General features: G+C 37.8%; 1 protein-coding gene and 1 long non-coding RNA gene across 11 annotated transcripts in view; one reads left to right on the top strand and one right to left on the bottom strand.

The window, feature by feature from the left end:
- The window catches only part of LOC119557323, a 130,636-nt gene extending 110,707 nt beyond the window's left edge, over window positions 1-19,929 (bottom strand). The window contains exons 1-2 of one of the 4 annotated variants that reach the window (XR_005220065.1): window positions 19,489-19,806; window positions 19,145-19,356 (exon numbers count right to left, since the gene is read on the bottom strand). This is a non-coding gene — a long non-coding RNA (uncharacterized LOC119557323). Of the gene's footprint in view, window positions 1-19,144 lie in introns of all 4 variants that reach the window. The other 3 variants (XR_005220067.1, XR_005220066.1, XR_005220064.1) reach the window with 3 other exon arrangements.
- Window positions 1,423-25,556, top strand: LOC119557319 (transcriptional regulator ovo). Of its 7 annotated transcripts, none has more exons than XM_037870039.1 (5): window positions 1,423-2,652; window positions 19,923-21,452; window positions 21,624-23,275; window positions 23,797-24,471; window positions 24,544-25,556. In XM_037870039.1, the coding sequence occupies exons 1-5, from the start codon at window positions 2,241-2,243 to the stop codon at window positions 24,727-24,729; spliced, it is 4,455 nt and encodes a 1,484-aa protein (XP_037725967.1). In that variant the 5' UTR covers window positions 1,423-2,240; the 3' UTR covers window positions 24,730-25,556. The 7 variants fall into 7 exon arrangements, with proteins under 7 accessions (XP_037725967.1, XP_037725966.1, XP_037725965.1 ...); XM_037870038.1 differs by having other exon boundaries at window positions 19,923-22,792; window positions 22,847-23,275; XM_037870037.1 differs by having other exon boundaries at window positions 19,923-22,792; window positions 22,838-23,275.
- Window positions 25,557-26,847: the final 1,291 nt, after the last annotated feature.

Genomic DNA, 26,847 nt, shown 5'->3' with positions numbered 1-26,847 from the left:
TCTCTCACACAGATACACCCAGGCACAGGGATCAAGGAAAAGAGAGGGCAGGTGAAAGAGAGAGCGAGAGAGCAAGACGCACACCTGAGAGCGAGAAATGCCTGCGTTGCCAACTATTTTGCCGTTTAATTTCGCTTATATGGGTACTTTTTTTTCCATTTTACTTGCCGCTGTTGCTTCTTCTTATTCGGCTCGTTATTTCTTCTTATTGTATTTACCGCGCTTCTCTTCTCTTGGATATACAAAGATACACTCACACAGGGATAATAATGATGAAACTCTTCAAGGGCCATTTAAAACAAACCATTGGAATCATTATATTTGCCCACCTCCTTGACAGATTTTTAATATTTTCGTTCCTTGCATTTTTAAAGCGAAAATCAAAAGACATAGGACACGAACTTGCCGAAATTTTTGAACTAAACTGTCAGCTTTCGGAAAATGGGTTCCTAACTCATTTCACTAAGCGGATACATTAAATAAGAGATATTTTCTAATAAATTATTTTAAAACCATACTGCTGAATAATATATAAATTTATTTGCTCAATAATTATTTTATTAAATACCTCAAATATAGCTTATTATATTAATTTTCTCTTCCGCAAAGTATCACGCAAACAACATTTTCCTATCGTATCCTAAGGGTCTTTTATTGTAGAATCTATAAGAAAATCTGCAATATCGGTTTTAATATTTGCCTTGTATTATCTTAAATCCTGAAGCCTAATTTGTATTAGTATTTATTAGTTTGAATGATTACGAATTACTAAAATGAAAACATTCATTATAAAATTTAAAAAAAATAGTTCAAGCCAAGAAGCCATATATAATACTTTATAAGTCTATCCTGAAGAATCCAGAAATTTGACTTTAAGAAATTATTATTCCAAATCTCAAATTAGTTTTCCGATCAACCCAAACTCTAAGTACAATAAGTACAGCTCTCCGGATCGAGTAAAAACCATCTCAACCGGCAAATGGCCAAGGCGAAGAATCTTGATCATGATCGTGATCATCATTATGATCACTACCTTGACTCTGAGGCAAGAAAGAGAGGGACAGAGAGAGGGATGGAGAGAGCGAGAAACTGCATGAGAAACGTTATGTGAGCGAAATGAGGCAGAGGCAAAGGCAAAGGCAGCAGCAACGCACACAAAACACTCTCACTCTCTCTCACACAGGTGCGCTCGCTTCGCCGTTTCGCCGCTTTTTTCTCACCTGAGTAGCGGCGAATATCTCGTTATTTTCTGACTCATACGAAAGCGAAGTTTCGCTCTCTCTCTCTGTGTGTCGCTTGCTCTCTCGACTTACGGTGTTTTAAATTCGCCGTCTAACTGAGTTTGTTGTAGCGGCGAGATCGATCGGTTGACTTTGGTTTGGCCTAACTGACTACCTCGAATACAGTAAGTGGCGAGCCGGCGTTGTGAATGCACGTGTTTTCGCTTCAACTCACCTGGGCGAAACCCAAAAACCAAAGCAAACCACAAAACACACATCAAATATACAATATTCAAATACGAAAACACAGTGTTGTGCATCATACAATATATGATATTTAAAAAAAAAAAACATCAAAACAAAACACAAACAAATTTTTTTTAAGTAATATTTTTTACAAGTGTCCCGAAAACTAAAAATCAAGAACCTAAAAAGTGTTTGAGAACCCAAAATAACTGGAGAAAAACATCAATTTCTCAACAAGATTTTTTTGGAAACTGTGGAAAAAAAACACAGTTTGTTAAAAAAGAATTTCGAAAACTCAAAAAACCCTGCTGAAAGGCAATATTTTTAAAAACATTTTTTCTCAAGTGCTCAGAACAAAAATAATATACAATCAAAAAGCGAACCACCAAATAAAAACCAAAATTTCCAATTGACTATTTTGACTTAGAAAACCGAAAAACTGGCAATAGACATGAAGAGGGCCAAACAAAAGTTGACTTGAGCTCGGCTCATGACAAAATCAAAACTGAAATTAAACAATTTTTTTTTTTTTTACCACAGTGGACGAGCGGCGAACAAACATACACACACAATTGGATTAGTGTTTTGTTTATTTCGGACTCACTGTGACTGTCCCTCGTCCACCCATTAAAACCAAAATCAAAATAAAAAAAAATACGCCGCCTCCTTAAATTCGTCGCATGTCGCCGTCGCGTTTCGTTTGATCGATCGAAAATCGCTAACCGTTTATCGTTAATCGTCATTCGTCAATCGCCAATCATCCGATAATCCATCATGCCGAAGATTTTCCTGATCAAAAATCGCCTGCATCAGCAGCAACAGCGTTTGCTTGAATCGCAGAACTTGCTGCAGCACAAAAATCAGGATGATGAGCGCCTGGTGCCGCCCCTCAGTCCGAGTCCGAGTGGGAGTGGCAGCGCCCCCTCGCCCACGCCCACCGCCCAACCACCGCCGCCGGAACCGCAAGGTCAAGGGCAACAACAGGTGCTCGGACAGGTGCCCGATGCGGATCAACAGCCGCTGAGCCTCACTCGCAAAAGATTCCACCACCGTCGCCACTACTTCGGACAATCGCGCCACAGTCTCGATCAGCTCAATCAAAGCCTCAATCAAAATGCAAGCCCCAATCAATCACAATATCCTGCAGAATTGGAAGTCGAACGCGCCACGGGCCAAGTTCAAAATGGTAAGTTTAGAATTCCTGCAAAAAGTCCCAGAACTTCCTTGACTCAATTTATAGAACTTTCTTAGAATAGGTAATATTTAACATTTGTTTGCAATTGTTCTTAAAAACGCAAACTTCTAACTAAGTTCTAAATGTCATATTTTACAACATTAACTTCCAAAATATAAGACCGTATAACTCTTCAATATATCTTCATAAGATATAAACATAATTTTCTCTTTTTTTTCAAAGATATACTGTTGATACCAAACCTTTTTTGTTTTTATAACAAATGTCTTTCTTTGTCCTCCATTTATTTTTACCACCAGTTTTAACTAATTTCACATATCAATAAACATTCAAATTTCCGTTGTCTTTAACTTTATTTATTTGTTTTGGCAACAACGACATTAATGTTCTAAAAACCATATATATGTACATATATGCGTTCTGCTTAATAGTTTGGAATTTTTTTGTGGAAAAATAAGTCAAAGAACAAAGCAAAGAATTCTAATTTACTCAGATAAATAATTGCTACAAATCTGTCAGTCAGTCTTTTTTTCGCCGTTGGCAAATCGGCAATCTATTGCCTGGAAATCTTTTCAAACTTCAAGCTTCACTTTTGGGCAGCTTTTGTTGCTTTCTTGTGTTTTGTTTTTTTTTTTCGCCCACACCATGACGAACTCGTCCCCAGAGTATCTTTGTATCTTTGTATCTATATCTGAACTGTCTATCTTCCATTCTCCCAAGCGGAGCTAGGAGTTTTACTTCGACATCAATCACTTTCATTGAATTTCGTAAGCGTTTTTATTTCGTTTCATTTACTTTTTGGCCAAAAGCCCAAAGTTCTCCAGTCTCTGTTCTCTTTTCAGTTTTCTTTTTATTTATTTTGTTAGCCGTTTCTGTTTTTTGTTATATAATCGCCCAGCATGCTTATTAAGTCATTTCGATTTTCGACTTAGGCGGTGGTCTTAGGTTAAAGGTTTTAAATTTTCATAAATGATTAGGCGAGAAGAACTTTCTTCGCTTTTTGAGCGGGTTTTATTAATTAAGTTCGTTTCGATTTTATTTAAAAGTGAATTTCGTTCTTCGTTCTTTCAGCGTTTTTCGCTCAAGTCTTCTATTTCTAAGCTCTTTTAACTGCCCTTTGTATGGCCTTAATTATATCTATATTTATTTCCAACCATAGCTCGGCTTCATTTCAACAGAATCGTCTCTCACACGCAGCCTCATAATTTTGCCCCCTTACACGGGCATTATTTTTCATGGTTATAGCTTATATATATTTATATACTTATTATTTCCACGGAGCGCGTAAAGTGTTATATACATTTATTAAATTAAATAACACGTTGCGTTCTTGGTTCCTCCCGCTTTTTCGCCGCCCAAGTTACCTTCGTCTTCTCTATCGCCTAACCACTTAAAAATGTATTATGAACGCTTCCGCTGTATAATTTTTATGATTTCTGCGGATATTGTAATAGAAGCTATTTGAAGGGAAATCGTTTCAAAACCTTATGTACTCGAAGGAAAATTGCAAAAATGATTTTATAATAGTTGATGTTATAAACTGCTTACGGGAAGTAGTTTTGATTAATAGCTGTCTTTATGAAGAACTTATTGGACTTCTTGGTGTATCTTATAGCAAAGCTTAGATAAGTATTGATATAAAAGATCTCAAGATGGTTTCGCTTTAATAACTACTTTGGAGACCTTTAGATCACCTTTGATTATATTTTGTAAACATTACTGTTCTAGAACTATACGTTATAAACCTCCTGACTTGATAAGTTTTGTATTTAGTTAGGCGTTAGTCCCTTACACTTTTTCTATCCCCTTGCTGCTCTGATTTCAAAAAGCCCTCTGGTCACACTGCCTGCTCACTTTTTGTTCAATTACCGCTTACGGTTCGTGTTTTTCTTGCCTCTAGTGGGCTGTGCCCATGGCCAAGAACTTCACACACTTGAGCGCACACTCATACACCAAACCGAGGCAAGAACGAAAGAAAAAAAATTATATAACTAGCAAAGTACAAAGTACTAAAAGACAGCTAAGCAAGCAACACAACAAAAATCTCCTCTCGACCAGGCAAAAGTACAAGTTTTGCCACAAGATGAAGAGCCGAAGCCAAAGCCAAACCCCAAAGAAGCGAAAAGAGTGTGGAGCAGAAAAAGAACTCTTTTATTTCTGTTGTTTTTTTTTGTGTTTGGTTTTGCAGCCTAGACTTGCGCTAAAGTTCCAACTACACACAATGACTAAAATGATCATCATGATGATGATCATGGGAGCCAAGTTCAGTTGGGGAGGAGGAAAAAGGAAAAGGAAAAGGAGGATGAGGACGTTGGGTGTGGGGTGCATTGTAGGCACGTCGTCTGCCATTTGGCCTAAGCAAAGTCAAGGCAACCGGCCATAATAAAACTTGTAGAACCAGTCGAAATGAAGACTTGGGGAGAAGAAACCCACCAGAGGAGCCAGCAGAAAAGGCAAAAGAACTTGAGCTTGTGAAATGCTAAAGGGCCTTGGAGAGGAGATGAACATTGCAAAAAAAAAAAAAAAGCGAGGCAAAGATGCCCGAGAAAACCAAACTGAAAACTGAACTTCATGCATATATGGGCAAGAGGCAAGAATTCCTCCTAGTTTCTTTGTAGCCCTACACAGCTGGAAGTTATGAGCATAACTTCCTGTTACATTTTGCCCTATCTCCAGCCAGCGATCTCTTTATGCCGCCAATTTCTCCTTTTAGCCCCGCTAGTAAAAGTCAATAAATAACCGAAAGGAAATTCATTGATCGACCGATCGAATGATAAAGAAATTTCCAAAAAAAAAAAAAGAAACAGAAAAAATGGAGAGCGATCCATGCAAATTCTGCAGCTGTTAGAACTGCAAGTACAATTGCAAACACACTGCTTACACGCAGATGTTGCAATCCTCGAGCGGAAGTTAGCGAAAGGTTCCCTTAAAGACCTCGCGACCCTTCTCCAGAGACAAGTTCAGCGAACCCTCGGCAAACAACACTCACCGTCTCAAAAACTCAAGAAAAATACAGACGACGACGAGTCAAAAGCAAAAGTCAAGTGGTAAATGAGGTAAATGGTAAATGCAAAAAGAAAAAGAAAACAAAACCCCAAAACCCATTACTTCATAGTGCCAGTGCGAGTGCTCGGGCGCTGAGATTTTCTTTGGAAATCAAATCAATTCTATTGTTTATTCAATTAAGCGCTTGATCCCCCAGCAGATTCACCGATTCACTCTCAGATCTTCAACTAATTGGAATTTGAGATGGGCATCTCCACTTGATTAAACATATGTAAATGGAATATGAACTGATGAGAAACCTTTCTGCATTGATTAATCAAGCCTCATATTGGTAACCCTCTTCTCGTTTAATAATAAAAACTGTATGGGCTATGTAAATGTTCTTGGCTCTTAAGGAATGCGAAACATATGTAGCTCTAGTTAAATTTTAACCATTATGGTAAAGCTTTAAAGAGAAATATTATTTCAAAACCCATGGAGGTATATAAAAAATAGAAAAAATGGTTGGTACTTACCAACTCTTATTGAAAATACAAGAAAGAACATTAAATCATATTAAACAGGGAAGTTAGCCAATAAATAAAAAAATAATAGCTAATAAAATGCCTAAGATAAACGATAAAAAGAGTCACAAAACAATTTAAAACACATGCCTATTGGAAAAAATTAAAACAGCAATTATATTCCTATAAGGGATTAATAAACATTAAATTTCTAATTTACATATTTTAGAAATAATTTAAGAAAATTTATAGATTTTTTTTGCTTATGTATATTATTTTTCCAAACATTTTTGGCAACCCCATTTTCGATGCCTTAGTCACTTGTAATCGAAAGACTGAGGCAGCGAACTTGATTTCTCCAATAGGCAGTAAAAATGCGTTCTTTTTTGCCTCGTTTGTTTTTTCTTTTCCTTTTTCCTTTTCCCTTATATGTATGTATGTGTGTATATAACTTTTTTGGCATTAGTTTTACCTGCTGAAAGACTGATAAAACAATGCACTATGTATGGGTGTGTGTGTGGATCTACCTGTGCTGAGGGTTTTTTTTAATCTCGCAACCAAAAACGATATTTGACAATCGGAAAGAAGAGAGAGAGAGAGAGAGAGGAAGGCGAAAAAGGGCAAGCAGTGGAGAATTCGAATCCTGCACACCTCGATAACATTTCAAAGCCGAGATTTATTTGTGCAGTGAATCAACAAACAAGAACACACAGCACAAAGGAAACGGGGGAGAGAAACACAGGGAGAAAGAGAGAGCGAGAGAGAGGGAGAGACTTAAAAAAAACAGGTCTCAAGTGCTGCCAAGCGAGAAGAAGAAGCAGCAGCAGCGCGAGCAAAAGAAGAAGAGAGCAAAAAGAACGTAGAATATACATTTGAAAAAAAAGGAAGCAAGTTTTTTTTGTTCGCCTTTGCTGGGTGTTTTTCTTTTTTTTTGTGTGTTTCCTTTGCCTCTTTTTGGTATGCAGTTGAAGAAGAACAAGATGAATAAGAAGGAGCGTTGAAGAAGAAGAACAAAAGAACGAAGAAAGAAGGAAAGGCAGCGGAAAGATATATACACATATATATATATATATATTCCTGATCATGAGCAATGATCAGCGCAATAATGATGATGATGATGGTGCGTGTATTTTCTTTGTCTTTGTCCCTGTCGCCCTCTCCCCCTCCCCCTCCCACTCCCTCTGCCATACATCTATCTATCTCCCTTTGTTCTTCCCATCCATGAAAATGCATTATTTTTCCATGGGCTGCAACTATTTCTAATTGAATTACCTTTTGATATGGATAGGCAATGATAAGATCAATGGAAGTTGACTACTTGAAGGAGTGAAAAAAAACACCCAACGAAAAAATAAACAATAAGAACAATTCTTCAAAATAAAACCCACAAGCCATTAAGCATTTACGTCTAAAAAAATGTGTAGAAATTTAAATAAAATTCGATTAAATAGTATTTTAAATATGCTAAAATAAAAATAAAAATTCCAAAAATATATTTTCAAATGCCTACATAAATACCTGAAATATTTCATATTTATGCAGTTTTATATATGCTTTTTTCCCGTTCAAGATCTGGATTTTTTCCATTATAAAATCGACTCATCAGAACCGCAGACAAAACAAATAAACTGCCAAAAATATTTGCAATTTTCGTCTCACTTTTAATTTTATTATTATTTTTGATTGTTTCTTTTCTTTTTGCTGCAATCGCACAAGTGTCAATAACTTGTAAATCGCTTCAGCTGCGAATTTCTTATAATTTTTGGAAAAAAAAAACATTATTATTATCAACTTTTATGCAGCCGAAACGGGGAAACTTGTTTCGTTTGATATATTTTTGTGTATTTTTAATTCTTTTTTCTCGATTTTTTTCTTTATTGTTTTAAACACGTTTTTATAACATTTGTAATCAAAGCAGCAAAAGCACAGGCCACAATTAATATAGAACTCGTTTTCATTCTCGTTTGATGTTAACAGCAAAAACAAAAAGTTAACTGTTTTTTTTGTGAAATATTTGCGTTTTTGTTGGCAGAAGATCGACAAAAAAAAAAAAAACACGTTTCGGCCCGGCCAAAAACCACAAAAGGCGCGAGAGGCAGCGAAACGGTTTTTTATTTGCTCTAACCGAAAATAAACATGTGCAAAAAAACACAAATGATGATGAGGAGAGTTGGGGGTGTAATTCAATAGGTAACTATATAGATATATTCCAATGGCATATCATTTTCAAGTGTGCGAATTTATCTAACATGATTTCTAATTAAATCTGGCTTAAATAGTTAACATTTTGCACTAATGGGCTTTGAATGGTCGACTTTAAGCTACAAACCCTTGTAGGAAAAACATGATTTATTTATTGATTGTATGCAAATTAATTTCCGCCTTAAGGTCTCTTGGATTCAATTTAATTGAGTTTGGCATAATTTAAAAAAAATTCCAAAGATCTTTGAAAGGGAAAATAAAATACTAGTAACAAATTGTGCGAATTTTTGCAAAGTTAAGCTAATAAAATCTTTATAAACCGAATTTAGAAAGGAATTTTGATCAATCTTGTTTGTATTATATCTTAAAAAAAAGTGTATAACCTGAATTTCCATTTCCCCGAAAATGCGAAATACGGTGACCACATTTTGCAGCCATTAAAATCGACACACAAATTTCAATTTTATGCAAATCTCTCCGGTTAAAACTACAAAAACGAAACGGAATGGCCGAGAAATTTCACAAATCTATAGGTTGTTTTCGAGCATAATTGAATAATGGGGGGCTATTTGGTGATACTTTCGGCTTGCGGCAGATGAGCTGCGTAAATTGCACAATTTCCGAATGAGACAAAGGTTTTGTGTCTCTGATGAAATTTCTTTTAAGCGATGTCGATAAAATTTCACATATCTGCCAAAAAAAAAAAAAAGGAGAAGATCTATATATGTACGTTCGCTTTATATATATATATATGGATACATAGGTTGTATATAAATATATGAGCAACTGAGTGTGAGCTTGATAAGTTTGTCAATGGCTGCGTTTGTCAAGCCGAAAGCTGGGGAAAAAACCAGTTCAGAGGTGCAGCCTCAGCCGCAGCCTCAGCCTCCAATGCAATGTGCTTAACGCATATGGTATATCGCGGATCGGGAGGGCAGATATCGGGGGATTGAGAGGGGCCTTACGACTACTATATAGTACGAGTTGTCAATGCTTTAGTTAGTCGTGCGAGGAAAAGAGAGACAATCGCAGAGCTAAATGCAGTTTCATGCAGTCATTCATTCATTCATTTAGTCAGTCACAAGTCAACCCTGACCTGAAAAGACTTATGTATCTGTCTGTATATATATATACATATCTTTATGTATGTAATGCATGCCTGCATGTTTGTTTTGTTTTTGTATCTTTTTTATATTCGTATGCAACTTTTTGTTGAGATGCCATATGCGATGATCGCTCTTTTTGCTCTCTGTTCCACTCTGCAAATGCATCTTTATCGCACCCACATATTATTATTATTATCGGTTTCAAGTGGGTAGCAATATGAATTAAATAGTACCTGTTGTTTGTTTGATAATTTAGTGGAATTTGTGGTGCTTTTATATAGGAAGAGGTATTCTAGGTTCAATATTTAGGAACAAATTTTTTTTTTTATTTATTTATATTTTTTTTATATTTGAGGTGCTGATTTAAAAACCTTACTAAGTTTATAGAAATTCAATTACCATACATAAAATGGTTATTTATAGGCAACTCGCTCACTCACATAACGATTTATTGACAAATGTCAAAATATTTCAATATCAAGTTCGTTGCCTAAGTCTTTTGTTTGATGTTAAAGTGCAAGTGAAAAATACCAACAAACAAAAATCAAATAATACTTAAAGTAATAATAGTAATAATAATAATGCAACGAGCCAACAAGAACAACAACAAAACTATAAATAAAAGCCAAGTAATAAATGATATGCACACACACACACACACAACAGTGGGACACACATGATATTGAATAAAAAATAAATAAAACCAAATAAAGAAAAAAATCTACCGGTTTTCAAGGTTAGGCCGCTTTAACTGTATTAACACCGGGTCCGTAATCACAGCAGCAGTTACGTCATAATGAACAGAGCGGCATTTACAGCAGCAGCAACAACAACCACTTTTTTTTTTTGTTGCGGTTTTGGCTCATTTCATTTTTTCAGACCCAAAATAAAATTTATACGCATAATTTCATATTTGTAACAAAATCCGAAAAAGACAAAAAATCCGAAAAAAAATGGGGGAGAAGATGCAGAGAAGTGTTGTAAGTGGGTGTTTGCTTAACATAATCTCACGTTGCTGTTGTTTTTCCCCCTTAACTTGTTTCGGTTTCGATTTTTCTGTATGCAAATGTGGGTCACCCAACTCCTGGAAAGCAAAAACAAAAAAAAAAAAAAAAAGTTTTGTTATATGTTTACAGTTAAAACAAGCCAGAGAAGCGCTTCTCTTGGTTTTTCACTCTCCGTTCGCGTTTAGCAATAAATATTGAGATATTGAGAGCAAGAGTTGAGCAAGTCGTTCGTCGGTGCTCATCATCATTATTGATTTTTTTTTTTTTGTTGATGCCTTTGTTTAGTTGCCTTTGCTAAAATTTCAACGTGCTTGTTGCCGTTGACAGATGATCAGATGATGATATTATGTTGTAATCGGGGGCCTATATAACGGTATGGCAAGGTCAACCAGATGCGGTTGAAAAAATGGGGTAAAAATAAAATCAGGAAGGTGGGAAATACACAGAAATTAAGAAAAACTCGAAGGTTCAAAATATAAAGAACTTTTTAAATTCAATGTGTAACTGGTTTGATTTTACCAGGAATCTTTAAAAATCATTTTTATTTTTTTCTAAATAAATTAATATTTTTGAAATAATTCACTTCTAGCATTATCAAAAGGTTTCTTGCTATTTAAACTAATTTCAAATCGATTTTGGATTAGGTAACAAGAACATAAAGTTTTTTGTTTCTCATTACCAAACCCAAAAAAAATCTTAAACCGATATAATTTCCTTTAAAAAATAATTAAAATGAAGGTTATTTGGTTATGAAGTTCCAAAATAAATATAATGAGGTCAACCAGCTTGAAATTAAAAATAAACTTAACAATATATCCCTGCCGAAAAAAAACAGGCTTAAGGAAAAACACATCGCTTAATTAAGCGGAATATAAAGGTAAAGTGATCCCGAAACTAGTTTCCTAAAAGGTTCATCACTTGTCTCATTAACAAGTGCCTGCAATTAATTAAAAGCCACCTGTTTCGAAGGCTAAAGTGAACCCCTGAAAGAGCTAGTTACTTGACTGATTACTCAGTACATTTTACGCTCATACAATATATCAACGACTTTATTGGACCTCTCTGTATTGTATTTGATGAATTTCCGTTAGGCTGTTTCGCTTTTTTGTTTTTTTTTTGTTCTCTAGTCATTATATTCATACGCTGCAAATGAGTTTGTCAACTAAATGTTTGCTATTTTTTCCTCTATTTTTTTTTTGTTGCCACTCTGTTGTGGAACTGACCAATACAAATATAAATATTGATATAGACAGAACTCACACGAACGAACAGTTGCCAATTGAGAAGCGTTTTTAGAATGAATATATTATATGCGTTGACCTAAATTTTGTGTCTCATTTGTGTGTGTGTCAGTTGCACAAAGAAGCATGCTAAATAGCTACTAAAACCATGCAATTGCAGTCGCTTGAATTGAACAACTGTTTGACTGACGGACGGACTAAATAATGGACTGACTAACTGAAAAAAAAAATCGAAACAAAAACCAAAACAGCATCGAAGGCTGACCATGTGCATGTGCTAATTGTTACAGTCAATAGAGCCACATATGACTTATGCTCTACTTTTTATGAATATCTATGGGTTTTAGTCATAAATGTTTCAAATTTAAAAATACTAAGGCACTTGCAAGAATTCTATAAAATATTTCAGGTGATATGGTAAGCTTATTATACCAAAAAATTAAAAATAAGCTTATTCTCATTATAAAAATGTTGGGTACACATAATAACTTCAATAAGAAAGTTTAATAATTTTCTACCGCTAAGATTTAAAAATATTTTTTAAAACCGCATCTGTCTAATTTTTATTCTACTCAACACTCTCAAAAGAGAATACTGATTACCCCAAGATTTGTTCAAAAAAATAGATACACGTATTTCTAGGCATATATGTACAGTGGTCGGCATAAGTATTTTGACAAAATAAAAGTTAAGTATACTCATAACTTGAATATACTTCTTGTAAACTATAGGCATCAATGGAAAGGTAATTTCAATGCCGTTTGAATGATACAATACATTTCTTTACCCATTCAGTACTTATTGAAAAGGACGAATTTGTGTAAATCAACTTTGAAATTTTTTTTTAAAACTTTTTTCCTCGACTTGAAAACTTAAATTTTTTGATGCAAAAAGTTTCTTCAAACAAAAAAAATAGTAACTGCAAAAAGAATTTTTCAAAAATCATTTTTCTTATATTTTTTATGAATTTTTGAAAATGCTTAAAAACAGGCATTTGAGCCATATTTTTGTCTTTTTCATACAAATTTTTTCCGACATTGTCACCTTCAAAAAATCATAAAAAATATAAGAAAAATGATTTTTGAAAAATTCTTTTTGCAGTTACTATTTTTTTTGTTTGAAGAAACTTTTTGCATCAAAAAATTTAAGTTTTCAAGACGAGGAAAAAAGTTTTAAAAAAAAATTTCAAAGTTGATTTACACAAATTCGTCCTTTTCAATAAGTACTGAATGGGTAAAGAAATGTATTGTATCATTCAAACGGCATTGAAATTACCTTTCCATTGATGCCTATAGTTTACAAGAAGTATATTCAAGTTATGAGTATACTTAACTTTTATTTTGTCAAAATACATATGCCGACCAGTGTATATATACATAGAACTGAAAAGCGATTTTCCGTTCACAGTTCGTGCCTGCCTCATTAACATTTTACAGTGACAACAAAAACAACAGGGTGCAGCCTCCTCTATTTTTTTCGTTTTTTTTTTTTTTGCCGCATTGGCTTACAAATCATTTAACGCAATTGCGTTAAAACTTTGCCCCATTCAAATGTACAAACAACCAAAAAAAAAACAAAGGAAGATAGCTAGCGAGTGTGCAAACAAACATATTTTTTGTTTTAGCTTCTTTTTCATTATTATTGTTAAACAGTTTGTTGCACTTTTGTTTAGTGCGTCCTCGATTTGTTTGTAAAGTTGGGTTAAATGTGGTCAAGTGGGGTTTTAGTTGGGGATGGCTACGTTATTGAAAGGGAAATGTGTAAATATTACAAGGTTGTGTAATATAAAATTACTTTAGTTAATATTTATTATCAACTAAATATTAAAGTTATGAAATCTATAAATCGATCCTTTATAAGGTATTTTTTTCTATATAAATATCTATTTTAATTATTTATTTTTGTTATAAAATCTATATATCTATCTTCGATAAGATACTCCATTTTGCCATAAATTCCTAGTTTAATTGACCGTTTTAGACCCACTTTCCGAATTTTCTGACCAGTTTAATCACCTGTTTGCCCATCTGTTTGCGCAGCATATTTGGCATTTGTCAATGTCACATTTAGTTCAAGTCTAAGCGACTACATAACAGCACAAATTGCAATGTAAACGAGTCAAATGAAAGAGAGCAAGGTTAGCATTGACATTAATACCAAAAATAAAAACAAAACAGCTAACAACAAATTGAAAAATACATAAAAGCTGCATTAGAACAGCAGCGCATACTGGCAGCGTATAAATAAAAGCAACTGTAATTAGCAGCTGCACAAAACGTAGCACATGTCAGCACAGCTTGTTTGTAGCTGTGTAGGCTACACGTAAAAAAATAGTTGAAAATATTCTGAATGCAAAACATGAACAATAATATTATCAACCACAAAAATTTGTATAGAACATCCTGGATAAAAGCTAAGAACACAAAGAAAAACTGCACTACTTGGAAAATTCGACTTAGGCATACCCACAAAAAAACATATAGGTTAAATTGATCAATATAATAGTTAAATGGTCTCAACTATATCTATTTTTGTGTGTATTAATTGGTACATTTCCTTGGCATTCTTTTGCATATTTTTGTTCTGTGTAGAAACACACCAACAAATAAAACACACTTCGCACTCGGACCATATCCATGTGGTTTGCAATTTAAGACGCTTCAAGTCGGAGGCCCTGAGTGGTTGCCAACGCTGATGATGACGAACAGCGATATCTCACACACTAAAACATTAAATGCTTAACCAACATTTAGCAGCGGCCATAATTCGTTGCAATTTCGACCTTGAAAACGAAGCAGGAGAAACATACACTATATGTTTTGAGGGTAGGGGGAAACATTTTTAAAAACATTGGATAGAATGGATAATACCAAAATACTATTTAAGAAATTTAGCTATAATTTTTGCAAAAGCAATTATAATGTGATACCCAAAATAAACAAAAGACTTAGGAAACAAACTTAATACCTATTAACAACAATAAAATCCCAAAATAATACAAAAATATAATGTATTATTATGAAGCTTAACCGAACCAATTTAAAAAAAAATCCCGAAACAAAAGACTTAAGCGCCAAACTGGTAAAACCCCCAAAAATATGATCAAAAATACCCAAAAGAACCCATCGCCCAAGCAAGCGCATGAAAAATGTAATTAAGTTAAACGAAATTATTTTGTTAACGCGTCGGCAATTTATAATTCATATACTTAATACATATGTGGAGCGGACACAACAGGTCATGTTTATAAATATATAACAAAGCGGCAATCGCGATGGGCAGATTTTCGAGGATCGATAAAACTTAATTGCATGGCACTTAATGCATTTTAAGTTTTGCGGCCAGCGGAATGAAATGAGTGGGTAACCCGAGACGGAAGGGCCTAATAAAGACCTTGGAAGCCCTTAGAAATCGAACTATCAACAACAGCAGCTGAAGCGGAAGAAACCCAGGAGAAAAAAACCCTAAAAAAAAAAAAAAATAAACCCAAAAGCCAAATTGGGCGTTAGAGACAAATTCATTTGGGGAGCGAGAAAAGGAGCCCATAAATTTATAGACTGTCCCGAGGGTCTGCGATCTTGATCTTGTGATACAGGCACACAAACAAAAAAAAAAAGAGAGAGAGCCATAAAAAAAAACAATATCCGATCGGATCGGATCGTGTTGCAAATGGGTTGGCACAACACTTGGGTCCTTTTGGCATTAGAATTGCTAAATGCTGCCAGGATCGGCTGGAAGCAAAAAATGAAAAGGGTTCGCTGTTTAGGCTTTTACACTACACTACATAATTTGTAGGGGAAGCGCGCGGACATTAGGTCATTTGGTCAGCGAAAAATAAAAGAACACATATGAAAAAAAAAAACGGGCAAAGGTTGGGGGAAAAGGACCCGAAACAGGACAAAAAGCACCTGTTAGAAGCTCGAACTTCCTCTTCCTTCAAACGGATGCATTCATCAATTTGGCAGGATCACAGGAAGCTCCTTCCTGCGCTTCCTTTGGCATTATTTCACCCTTTTTTCTTGACAAGGGTTCTGCATCTGCTATTCTATTCTTATTTTTAAAATTCGTTTTTTTTTTTGCTGGACATTTGAAAAGGAACAGAACACGCACTTGTCAGTTAACCAGGGAATTGATTAGCTGTCTGTCGGCTAATCGATGACACTTCCAGCCACTCTCGCATTTATTTCCATCTCATTTTTAAGTCAACATTCTGTGTTTTTTTCTCATTTGTCAACGTTTTTTTATCGAGTTTCATGCTCTATTAAATTCCGTTCGACAGTTGCAATCGTTTTTTAGCTTTGCGAAAGCAAAAGTTTCGATGGGTGGCTGCTGGGTTGGATCGATGCGTATTTAAAGTGGGTCATCAGCCGCAGATTGGTCAAAGGTTCATGGGCCAATTGCTTCATATTTCTAATCCTAAGAAAAAACAAACATTCCTGCTTAGAAAACCTCTTTCAAAAAAATCAATCTTCAATTTATATGCAAAACTAATTACATTTTTATCAGAGATTTACAGATTATATGGACTCTTCTTTTTTTGCGCCATAAACTATAGCAATTATCTGGCAGATTCCATCATTACTAAATGTTTGAACAATAGCTAATCAAGAGAACAGCACCTGGTGCATGTTGTTAATATTGAGGTCAATATATGCTGCAGCTAGATGATCAGCGTTATTATTATGAATAACATAATGAATCCAAGATGTTGGCTCTGGATCTACTCATTGTTTAGCTAGCTTATATATATATATATAGATAGATATTTATACTTATATAGATTTGTTTATGGGCAGAGCTGCTTGGAAAACGTTGCCGCCTCTGTCAACGTGTTTGGCATTTGCAATTAGACACACAGAACCACTCGAAAAAAAGAGCAACAACAAAAAATAAAATATAAAACAAGGCTGGCTTTTTAGCCACCTCCCCTTTTGGGGGAGGCAGGTGGGTGCGGTGTGTGTGTGGTGTGTGTGGGTGTGTGCCGTCATCGAATTGCCGTGCATGCCTGGAATTCAATATGCGATAAGCTCAGAATGCGTTTGGAATTTGACTAACATCGCCATCTTTCTTTCTCACACATCATCCCTCTCTTTCTCTTCAGAAAACTAGAATTATATAACTTTCTTAAAAAACCTATTATAATATTATAATTTAGAGAACTATTATATCTTGTTTTTCTATAACTTATAATTTCATTCTGAATTTTTTTCGTAATTTTCCATTGACAACAAGTTGAACGCCCATGGCCCAAAGGGTTATATCTTTATAAGGAAAGTACAGGTTATTGCCATCTTACTCTGGTGACACCCGCATAGAAATTAAAATTAAACATACATCTTGTAAATACTTCCCTAAAAAGTAAACACAAATACAATATTCCGAAATACATAATTCAGAAACAGTATCTCAAAACTAGGAACTAAATCCCCTCCCACTTTAAGGGACTACTTCATTTAAATCAACTGGAAATTCCCGCAGAATACTGAAAACCTGGGTTCATCTACCCAATTAGCAGGCGACAAACCCGTAAAAAAAATCCATTTGTACGTAGTGGGCGCGAAAAATACAGAAAAAAAATGTATTACGAATTCTATACGACAACTTCAACGGTTCGGATCGAAAAGCATTGCTTTGTCGGCATTGTCATGCACAATTTACATATACATAGTATAGTAAAGTACACGGACAAAAAATAAGTGGTAGCATAATAAAAAAAAAATGTATTCCATAGAAATTAGATCATTTTTTAAATTCCTTTAGGAATATTTAGAAAAGGGTAGTTACACATACAAATAAAATTAATAAATAAAATTCCAAAAATATAACATTTTTAAGAAAATATTTAAATTTTGTACAGTGTACAAGTACACACAAAGTTATTTTTCTTTTTATTTGAACTCGTACCTTTTCTACGCCTTGCGTATTTGCCATATCATTTTTTGCTCACTTTTTATTTCTTTATTTTTGTCATTTTTTTTTGTGTGATTTTACGACGCATTTCGCGCTAGACGAAATCGGTGGAAGCCGCCGATTTCAGTGGGGCATAAAATTTAAATTGAAAAGTTCAAGCACACACACTCGAGTGCGAAAGGGACGGCGCGAGTATGTAAATCGATTTACGGTAAAGGATAAAACGTACATTGAACTCTGTAGCGTTTGCGAGAGCGAGATGGAGATAAAGATTCTAAGGTAATCACCAATTGTTGCCATCTCTGTTTAGCTAGAAAAATTCTAATTGTTTTAGTGTTTTTCCTTTTTTTTTTTTATTTCTCACTTTGTTTTAATTGCTGTTGGCTCGAGGTCAATGTTTGTGCTTTGTTTTATTTTTTTTATTGTACAATACAACTTCAATTGAAATTCATTTCCTCATGGCAGCAACACACAAAAATGATAAAAAAATATAAAAAAACACGCAAAAACAATAACATTTGCCGCCTTTTTAGCATTTCATTTTCAACTTGAAAAAACTCAAGCTCAAACATGTTTTCTATGTGTGCTTGTGTAATTATAAACATTTTACAACTCGCCTTGACCTTAACACAATAAAATAAATTACAACTATGGCAATGCGAACTCACACACACACACACACACGGCCAGCGATCAACTAAAACTTGTAACATGTAGAACTCGTGTAAAATGTAGAGAGTGGGCGTGTAGAATGTGGGCGTTGTACGTCTATTAACCCATTAAAAAACATAAATGGCATTTTGCGGGCGGGGGTGGGGGAAATGCGTTAAATCGGCAAGGCAATCGATCAATTATTTTGTACTTAACAGTGGTAAAAAATATACTTTTTTTTATAATTTTTGGTTTATTTGGAATGCATTTTTATGCTATTAAAAAACACAGTAATTTCAAAAATCAAGTTGGTACTACAAACTTTTTAGTATTAAAAGTCTTATGACACTGGTTTGATTTAAGACTAACTAACTAACTCTAATGCTATTTTCGAGTTTATAAATTAACGAACGAAAATATAAATAACATTTCTCTTATTTTAAAGTCTTGTTAAATGTTGTATTATTTTTTCTTTAAATTTTAATAATTTTTTAGATCCTTAAAACAAAATAATCGAATATATGTACATACATACGTATGTATGAAAAGTAAGCTGACACATGTGCATGCATGTGTGCGCATTTGACAGTTAGAATTTATGCGGCGTCGACTGCGCAGCGACTGCGAATGTTGGCCATGACCAACAGAGCGAGATAGCGAATGCGTGATTGGCATTTGTAATTGCACACATTCGTGTAATTGCACACTCATGTGCATACACATGCAATTACACACTCGCAAAGGGCCTAGAAAAACAAGAACAACACACACACACATACACACACCCACGCTATCAAACACACATTGTACATAAACAAAAAGCCTTGATCTTGATCGGAACAACAACAATAACTTACCACTTTGCAATGTTGTTGGTGTTTTTTTTTTTACTTGCTTTTGGCTTTGCTGCACTTGTTTTGATTTAAAGCCAAGACGGCTTTTAGCGGCTAACCTTGTCTTTGCCCGTTTTGTCTTTGCACTTGCACTTGCAATTGGCGAATCGGCATAATTAACCGATCGCAATTGATTTAATTGTCGATAAATAATAAATAGCAGCAGAAAACGACGCCTTTGAAAATGGCAGTTTGAGAAATGAACGACAGAGGACGCTTTCAGAAAAGCGTGAGAAAAGGGAGAGAGAAAAAGAAGAAGAAAGATAGCATTTTTGGAAAAAGCTTAGAAAATGTACAAATGTACTTACATTGGTACATATTTTACATATAATTTTTATTAAGCTAACACTGCTAAATGCACTTATGATATTAATTTAAACCACTTTAAATTCCGTTTTTACAAATTTGTTGAAAATTAATATTTCACCATCTTTCGATCACCAGACAACTCTGTGCCAGTTACAGTTACACACTTCGATACTTTTTGACGAATGCGAGACAAAAGGAGGATCGCGATTCGATAGAAAATCCTTTTTACAGTTAAATGGCAATCGCCCAGGCGAACGGATCATAAAAATCGAAAAAAAAAGTTTGAACTCTTAATTGCTCTCATTTTCGTTGATTTTCCGTTGCTTCTTTAGCTTGCTCTCGAAAGTTCTATAAAGTTCTCATTTTCTTTCTAAGTTTACTTAAGTATTTTTATCCACCTGTTATTAATTAGAACTCTTTTTCTTTCTTACAGAAAACTTTGCAGCCGAATTGCTGCAGCGTTTAACACCACATACCACCACCACCACTACTGCAACTGCACAAAATAATATTGTTAACCCTATAGCGCCTGGTAAGGGCGATAACTTGGTCAACACTAGTAAAGCCACCACCTCCGTTTTAGCCACAAAAGACTGCACAATCGAAAATTCCCCAATAAGCATACCAAAAAATCAGCAAGAAGAGGAAGAGACAGAAGAAGAAGAGCAGGCAAAGAAGAGAGTGGAAGGGGAAGAAGAAGCGACGGTAGTCGTTGCAGAAGAAGAAAGCAAAGAGGAGGACAAGCAAGTGGCGGTCGAGGCAGAGGCGGAGGAGGAGGAGGACGACGAAGTGGATGTGGGCGTAGAGGCGCCACGCCCCCGTTTCTATAATACCGGCGTTGTCTTAACTCAGGCCCAACGCAAAGAGTATCCCCAGGAGCCAAAGGATTTATCCTTAACCCTTACCAACGCCCTCGCCCAATCCTCGCCAGCTTCACCACCACCGCCACCGAATCATCCGCACAGTGACTCGGATTCCGATTCCGATTCGGATGGCGGCTGCAAGCTAATCGTTGACGAGAAGCCCCCATTGCCGGTTATCAAGCCTATATCTCTGCGCCTGCGCAGCACACCGCCGCCAGCGGATCAGCGCCCCAGTCCGCCGCCTCCGCGAGATCCGGCGCCCGCCGTTCGCTGCTCGGTGATCCAGAGGGCACCGCAAGCCAGCCGGCCTGGATACCTCTTGCCGCCCCTCGATCAACTGGGTCCGGAGCAACAGGAGCCCATCGATTATCACGTGCCCAAGCGGCGTAGCCCCTCGTACGACTCCGATGAGGAGCTGAACGCCCGGAGGCTGGAGAGAGCGCGTCAGGTGCGCGAAGCACGACGCAGGAGTACCATTTTGGCTGCCCGCGTCCTCTTGGCCCAATCGCAAAGGCTAAATCCCCGTTTGGTGCGCTCGCTGCCTGGCATTTTGGCCGCTGCCGCCGGACACGGACGCAATAGTAGCAGTTCTAGCGGTGCCGCCGGTCAGGGCTTTCAATCCTCCGGATTTGGCAGCCAGAACAGCGGTAGCGGTTCATCCAGTGGCAATCAGAACTCGGGCAGCGGTGCTGGTTCACCCGGATCCGGTGCCGGAGGCGGTGGTGGCATGGGCGGCGGTCGCGACGGCCGAGGGAACTACGGACCCAATTCACCGCCAACGGGGGCATTGCCTCCGTTCTACGAGAGCCTCAAGAGCGGCCAACAGAGCACGGCCAGCAATAATACGGGCCAGAGTCCCGGCGCCAATCACTCGCATTTCAACGGGAATCCAGCGAATTTCTTGCAAAACGCCGCAGCGGCAGCGTACATAATGTCAGCTGGTTCTGGGGGAGCAGGTGGAGTAGGAGGAGGTGGCTCTGGAAACGGAGCTGGAGGAGCCGGCTCGGGTGGAGCATCGGCAAACAGTGGTGGTGGTGGCGGCGGCAGCAATGGTTACATCAATTGTGGCAGTGTTGGTGGTCCAAACAATAATCTCGACGGTAATAATCTATTGAACTTCGCCGGTGTTTCTAACTATAACGACTCCAATTCCAAATTCCATAATCACCATCATCATCATCATCACAACAACAACAACAATAATAACAACAACAACAATGGTGGTCAACCTTCGATGATGGGTCATCCCTTTTACGGCGGCAATCCCTCAGCCTACGGGATAATACTGAAGGATGAGCCGGATATTGAGTACGATGAGGCGAAGATCGATATTGGTACCTTTGCGCAGAACATAATCCAGGCAACGATGGGCAGTTCCGGTCAGTTCAATGCCAGCGCCTATGAGGATGCTATCATGTCGGATTTGGCCAGTTCGGGTCAGTGTCCAAACGGTGCCGTCGATCCTCTCCAGTTTACGGCCACCCTGATGTTGAGTTCGCAGACGGATCATCTGCTGGAGCAACTGTCCGATGCCGTGGACCTGAGCTCATTCCTGCAGCGGAGCTGTGTGGACGATGAGGAGTCCACCAGTCCGCGGCAGGACTTTGAGCTGGTGTCCACGCCCTCGCTGACGCCGGATTCGGTGACGCCCGTGGAGCAGCACAATGCCAATACATCCGAGCTGGATGCCCTGCACGAGAATCTGTTGACGCAGTTGACCCACAACATGGCCCGTAATAGCAGCAATCAGCAGCAGCATCCACATCACCAACAGCACAGTGTGCAGCAGCAACAACAGCAGCAGCAGCATAATGTCCAACAGCAGCAGCACAATGTGCAACAGCAGCACAATGTACAGCAGCAGCAACATGGTGTGCAGCAGCAACCACCGCCTTCGTATCAGCATGCCACGCGTGGCCTGATGATGCAACAGCAGCCGCAGCATGGCGGCTATCAGCAGCAGGCTGCCATGATGTCGCAGCAGCAGCAGCAATTGCTCAGCCAGCAGCAACAGTCGCACCATCAGCAGCAACAGCAGCAGCAACATGCCGCTGCCTACCAGCAGCACAATATGTATGCCCAGCAGCAGCAGCAACATCACCAGCAACAGCAGCAGCAGCAACATCACTTCCACCACCAGCAACAGCAGCAACAACAGTCACACCACTCGCATCATCATGGCCATGGTCATGACAACAGCAACATGTCGCTGCCCTCGCCAACGGCTGCAGCAGCTGCGGCTGCTGCGGCGGCGGCTGCTGCTGCTGCGGCTGCTGCCGCCGCCGCTCACCTGCAGCGACCGATGAGCAGCAGCAGCAGCTCCGGCGGCACCAACAGCAGCAACAGCAGCGGTGGCAGCAGCAACAGTCCGCTCTTGGACGCAAATGCTGCCGCGGCAGCAGCAGCTGCCCTGCTGGACACCAAGCCACTCATCCAAAGCGTAAGTAATCCATTAGATCAACAGCCTAATACCCAGTCACAGCAGCCAAAGCAGGGAAAACAAATCACCTTGATGAAGACCACCAGGTACACTGAGTTTGTGGAGATGGTGGCTGTGGATGTGCTGGTCAAGCCAGAGCAATGCATTGAAGTCAAGCCAGAAGTGACGGAGATAGCAACTGAGGAGTTGGCCTTGGAGGCGGAGACACCAGTGGGAGCCCCGGAAACCCCGGGTCCACCACCAGCACCAGCAGCATCATCGGGCAGAAAGCTGCGTGGACGGGCCAAGGCGGTGGCCTATGGCTCGACCATGATCACGTTGATATCCACGTTGAAATCCTCGCCAGAAGTGCCGGCCACCAAGACGGTGCACCGCACCACCTTGCGTTCGTTGGCATCGGCGGCGGCGGCCACTGCAGCGGGATTGCTGGCGCCATCGCCCACCGTTTCCGTTTTGAATGAGAGCAAAGTCTTGCAGCGGCGCGTAAGTGCGGAAGAGGAGTCGGAAATGGGACAGAGGTGGTCTCCAATAAATTAGCCATCAAATGCTCTTTTATGGACTGAGATTCTCAAGGGTTTTTCGTAAATTATTGTACATTTGTTTAAATATAATCTTTAAAAAAACTTGTTGAACATTTAATTTTTGCTTAAAAGATGCATGTAGTACTATTTGTAAAAGTATATGTATTGGAAAACCACTATAAAACTCTGAAAGTTTGTTCATTTATAACTGACTATCTATTTAAGATGTTCGATTACAATGTAACATAAACGCAAGAGAGAGACACATCAGTCCATTGAAAAGTTATTGGTGTTAATTTGATGGATTTAAGATCCGCACTTGACATTTACCGACGATTCTTCCGAGGAGCTAACCCCGAACATGTCTGTTTAACCTGTTGTTTGTGTTTGTCTGTGATTGTTTTAGTTTTGTTGAATCCCCTGAAAAATAATCCCCAATGTTGTAACCTCCCATTAATAAATCTTTTATGATTTTTTCAACAGTTGGGCTTGCCGCCAGATCTCCAGCTGGAGTTTGTGAACGGCGGACATGGCATTAAGAACCCGCTGGCCGTGGAGAATGCCCATGGTGGCCATCACCGAATACGCAACATCGATTGCATTGATGATCTCAGCAAGCATGGCCACCACTCGCAGCAGCAGCAACAGCAGCAGCAGCAGCAAGGTTCACCGCAGCAACAGCAGAGTATGCAGCAATCGGTGCAGCAGCAACAGCAGCAATCCCTACAGCAGCAACAGCAGCAGCAGCAGCTGCATCAGCACCACAGCAACAGCAGTGCAAGCAGCAATGCCAGCAGTCACGGATCCGCGGAAGCCCTTTGCATGGGCTCATCATCCGGCGGAGCCAACGAGGACTCGTCCTCCGGCAACAATAAGTTCGTCTGCCGTGTCTGCATGAAGACCTTTTCGCTGCAGCGACTGCTCAATCGGCACATGAAGTGCCACTCGGACATCAAGCGCTATCTGTGCACCTTCTGCGGCAAGGGATTCAACGACACCTTCGACCTCAAGCGGCACACGCGCACCCACACGGGCGTCCGGCCGTACAAGTGCAACCTGTGCGAGAAGAGCTTCACGCAGCGCTGCTCCCTGGAGTCGCACTGCCAGAAGGTGCACAGCGTGCAGCATCAGTACGCCTACAAGGAGCGCAGGGCCAAGGTTAGTGTCTGATAAAACCAATTTTAAGCCCATAATCTATGTAAAACTAATACCTGTGATTTGCTTTTGCAGATGTACGTGTGCGAGGAGTGCGGCCACACCACCTGCGAACCGGAGGTTCACTACTTGCACCTGAAGAACAACCATCCGTTCTCGCCGGCGCTGCTCAAGTTCTACGACAAGCGGCACTTTAAGTTCACCAACTCGCAGTTTGCCAACAATCTGCTCGGCCAGCTGCCCATGCCAGTCCATAATTAGTGGCTGGATTTTAGTTTTAAGAACGTGAACCTTTTAAGTTATCCAACATATTGTGACTTTGAAGTTTTTTGAAAACTGCCCTTTCCCCCCCTGCAGAGGATACGGAATTTTTGGAGATTATGCTTATTATGTATATTTTTGCCTAGCCCTAGGATTAGTTATTATATCTAGTAGGCTATTGTATCGGTATCGCGTTACCCCTTTTACTTTGCTGTGCAAATCTCTCTCACTTGAAACTAGAGCCCTTTTGTTTATAGTTAATCTTGAATTTTCGTTTTATGGTAATTACTTTTTCTATTGGAAAACCGCTGCTTAGTCAAAAAGTTAGCGATGTTTTGAAGATGCTTTGAGCAACACACATGATTTTGGATTATCACTATAATATAGGTATATTACAAGAGAATATATATAAAAAAGATATAGCTGTAAGATGTTAAGAGCTACCAACCGAACAAGCTGCAAACGTTTGCATTTATTTGTCTTCAACAAAACTAAAAAAAAAAACAAAAAAAAAAGCGAAGGAAAATGATCAAGGATAACATATTTAGACACCCCCAACCATACGCATAAATATTTATTACTTAATCACAAACCACATTGCAAAGAGGCAAAACATTCAAATAATCTAGGCTAGGATCCATACAAAAAAACGAAACGTAAACTAAAGCTGTTCATAAATGAAGTCAAAGCCCAACAATATCCAACGTCTTTTGGAAATATCGATTGCGAAAATATAGTTCTTTGAATATATAACTTACATTAATCTTAGCTTTAAGGCAATACCACCAATTGTACTGATCTTAAATGAACAAACACTAAAAAAAAAACATAAAGTTATATATCTATATATAAACATATATCCGATGGTATATTGTGTAAGCCTTAGTTTGGTGTTTAAGATAAAATTACTCTTGAATCTGGATTCGAATTTGAGTTTGAATTTGATTACGATTGATTTCTATTTCATAACATTAAACTGCATTATTATTTCTGTTTACTTAGCTTAACGCTTTTTTTTTTCTTTTAATTTGTTGTAAGCAACAACGGGTTTTTTGTGCAATCGCTTGGTGTTGGTTAAATGGAAATAAGGATGAAATGACAAATCGGATTTAAGGATAGTACTTTAGGGTTTATGCGGGGGCTGTGCATTGCGGCGCCACGCCCACCGCCCGCTGTACAGCCTCCAAAGAGGAATAAGAAGGAGAACGGCGGAGGGAGCAAATGGAAACCTGGCAAGAATGAGTCCCTGTTTCAATCTTCTCCCTCCATAAACTTAGTTTTTAACTAGTAAACTTTCACTCACACATGATTACACACATATATAAATATCAGTTCAGCACACACACACACACACACACACACACAACACACCTAAATATTATTTTAAGTTTAGCTAGTTAGTTTAGGCAAAATTTGATCATGAAAACGGTCGGAAACGGAAACGAAAATTCGATCACCTTATATTTTACACTTCCACAAAAAATTCCAAATTTTTTTTATTACCATTACTTTAACGAATTTTGTATGAAACAAAAAAGAAACACAAAATTTAAAAAAAAAAACAAATATATTTAATATATAACGAAATTTGAACGGAAAGCAAATTTGTTAGTTGATAATGAAACAGTTTTTTTTTAAACTATCAATTATGTATACTATATATAAAGATTATGAGAAGCGAATTAATTAATAAATATTAAATATGACAAAATGAAATAAAATTTTTTGGATTGCTTATTGAAGAGGTGTGGTAAGTATTTGTTTTATGATTTCTCTCTACACACAATTATTAATTAATTTTAAAATATTAAAAAAAAACAATGGACAACATTTTTTTATTTTCCAGGACTATAGAGGCAACCCTCTTCTAAATCGTGATCTAAAAACTCAAGATATAGAATCTAGTTATTGGAAATTCAAAAAATTCGATCTTAAAAATGGGTTACAAATAAAAAAAAATTGTAATATAAAATATTAGACAGCTCAAAAACAAATTCATAGAGGTATCCCACGTCTAAATCGGGATCCAATAACCCAAGTTATGAAATTTTGAAGTGCAGTTTTGGGGGTTCTATTCTGAAAGCCATTTGAAATTCGGAAAAATGTAACATGAAAATG

The sequence above is a fragment of the Drosophila subpulchrella genome, chromosome X (assembly GCF_014743375.2).
Source record: "Drosophila subpulchrella strain 33 F10 #4 breed RU33 chromosome X, RU_Dsub_v1.1 Primary Assembly, whole genome shotgun sequence".
Lineage (NCBI taxonomy): Eukaryota > Metazoa > Arthropoda > Insecta > Diptera > Drosophilidae > Drosophila > Drosophila subpulchrella.
The sequence above is the reverse complement of the archived record's forward strand: the minus strand, read 5'-3'. Positions and strand labels throughout refer to the sequence as shown.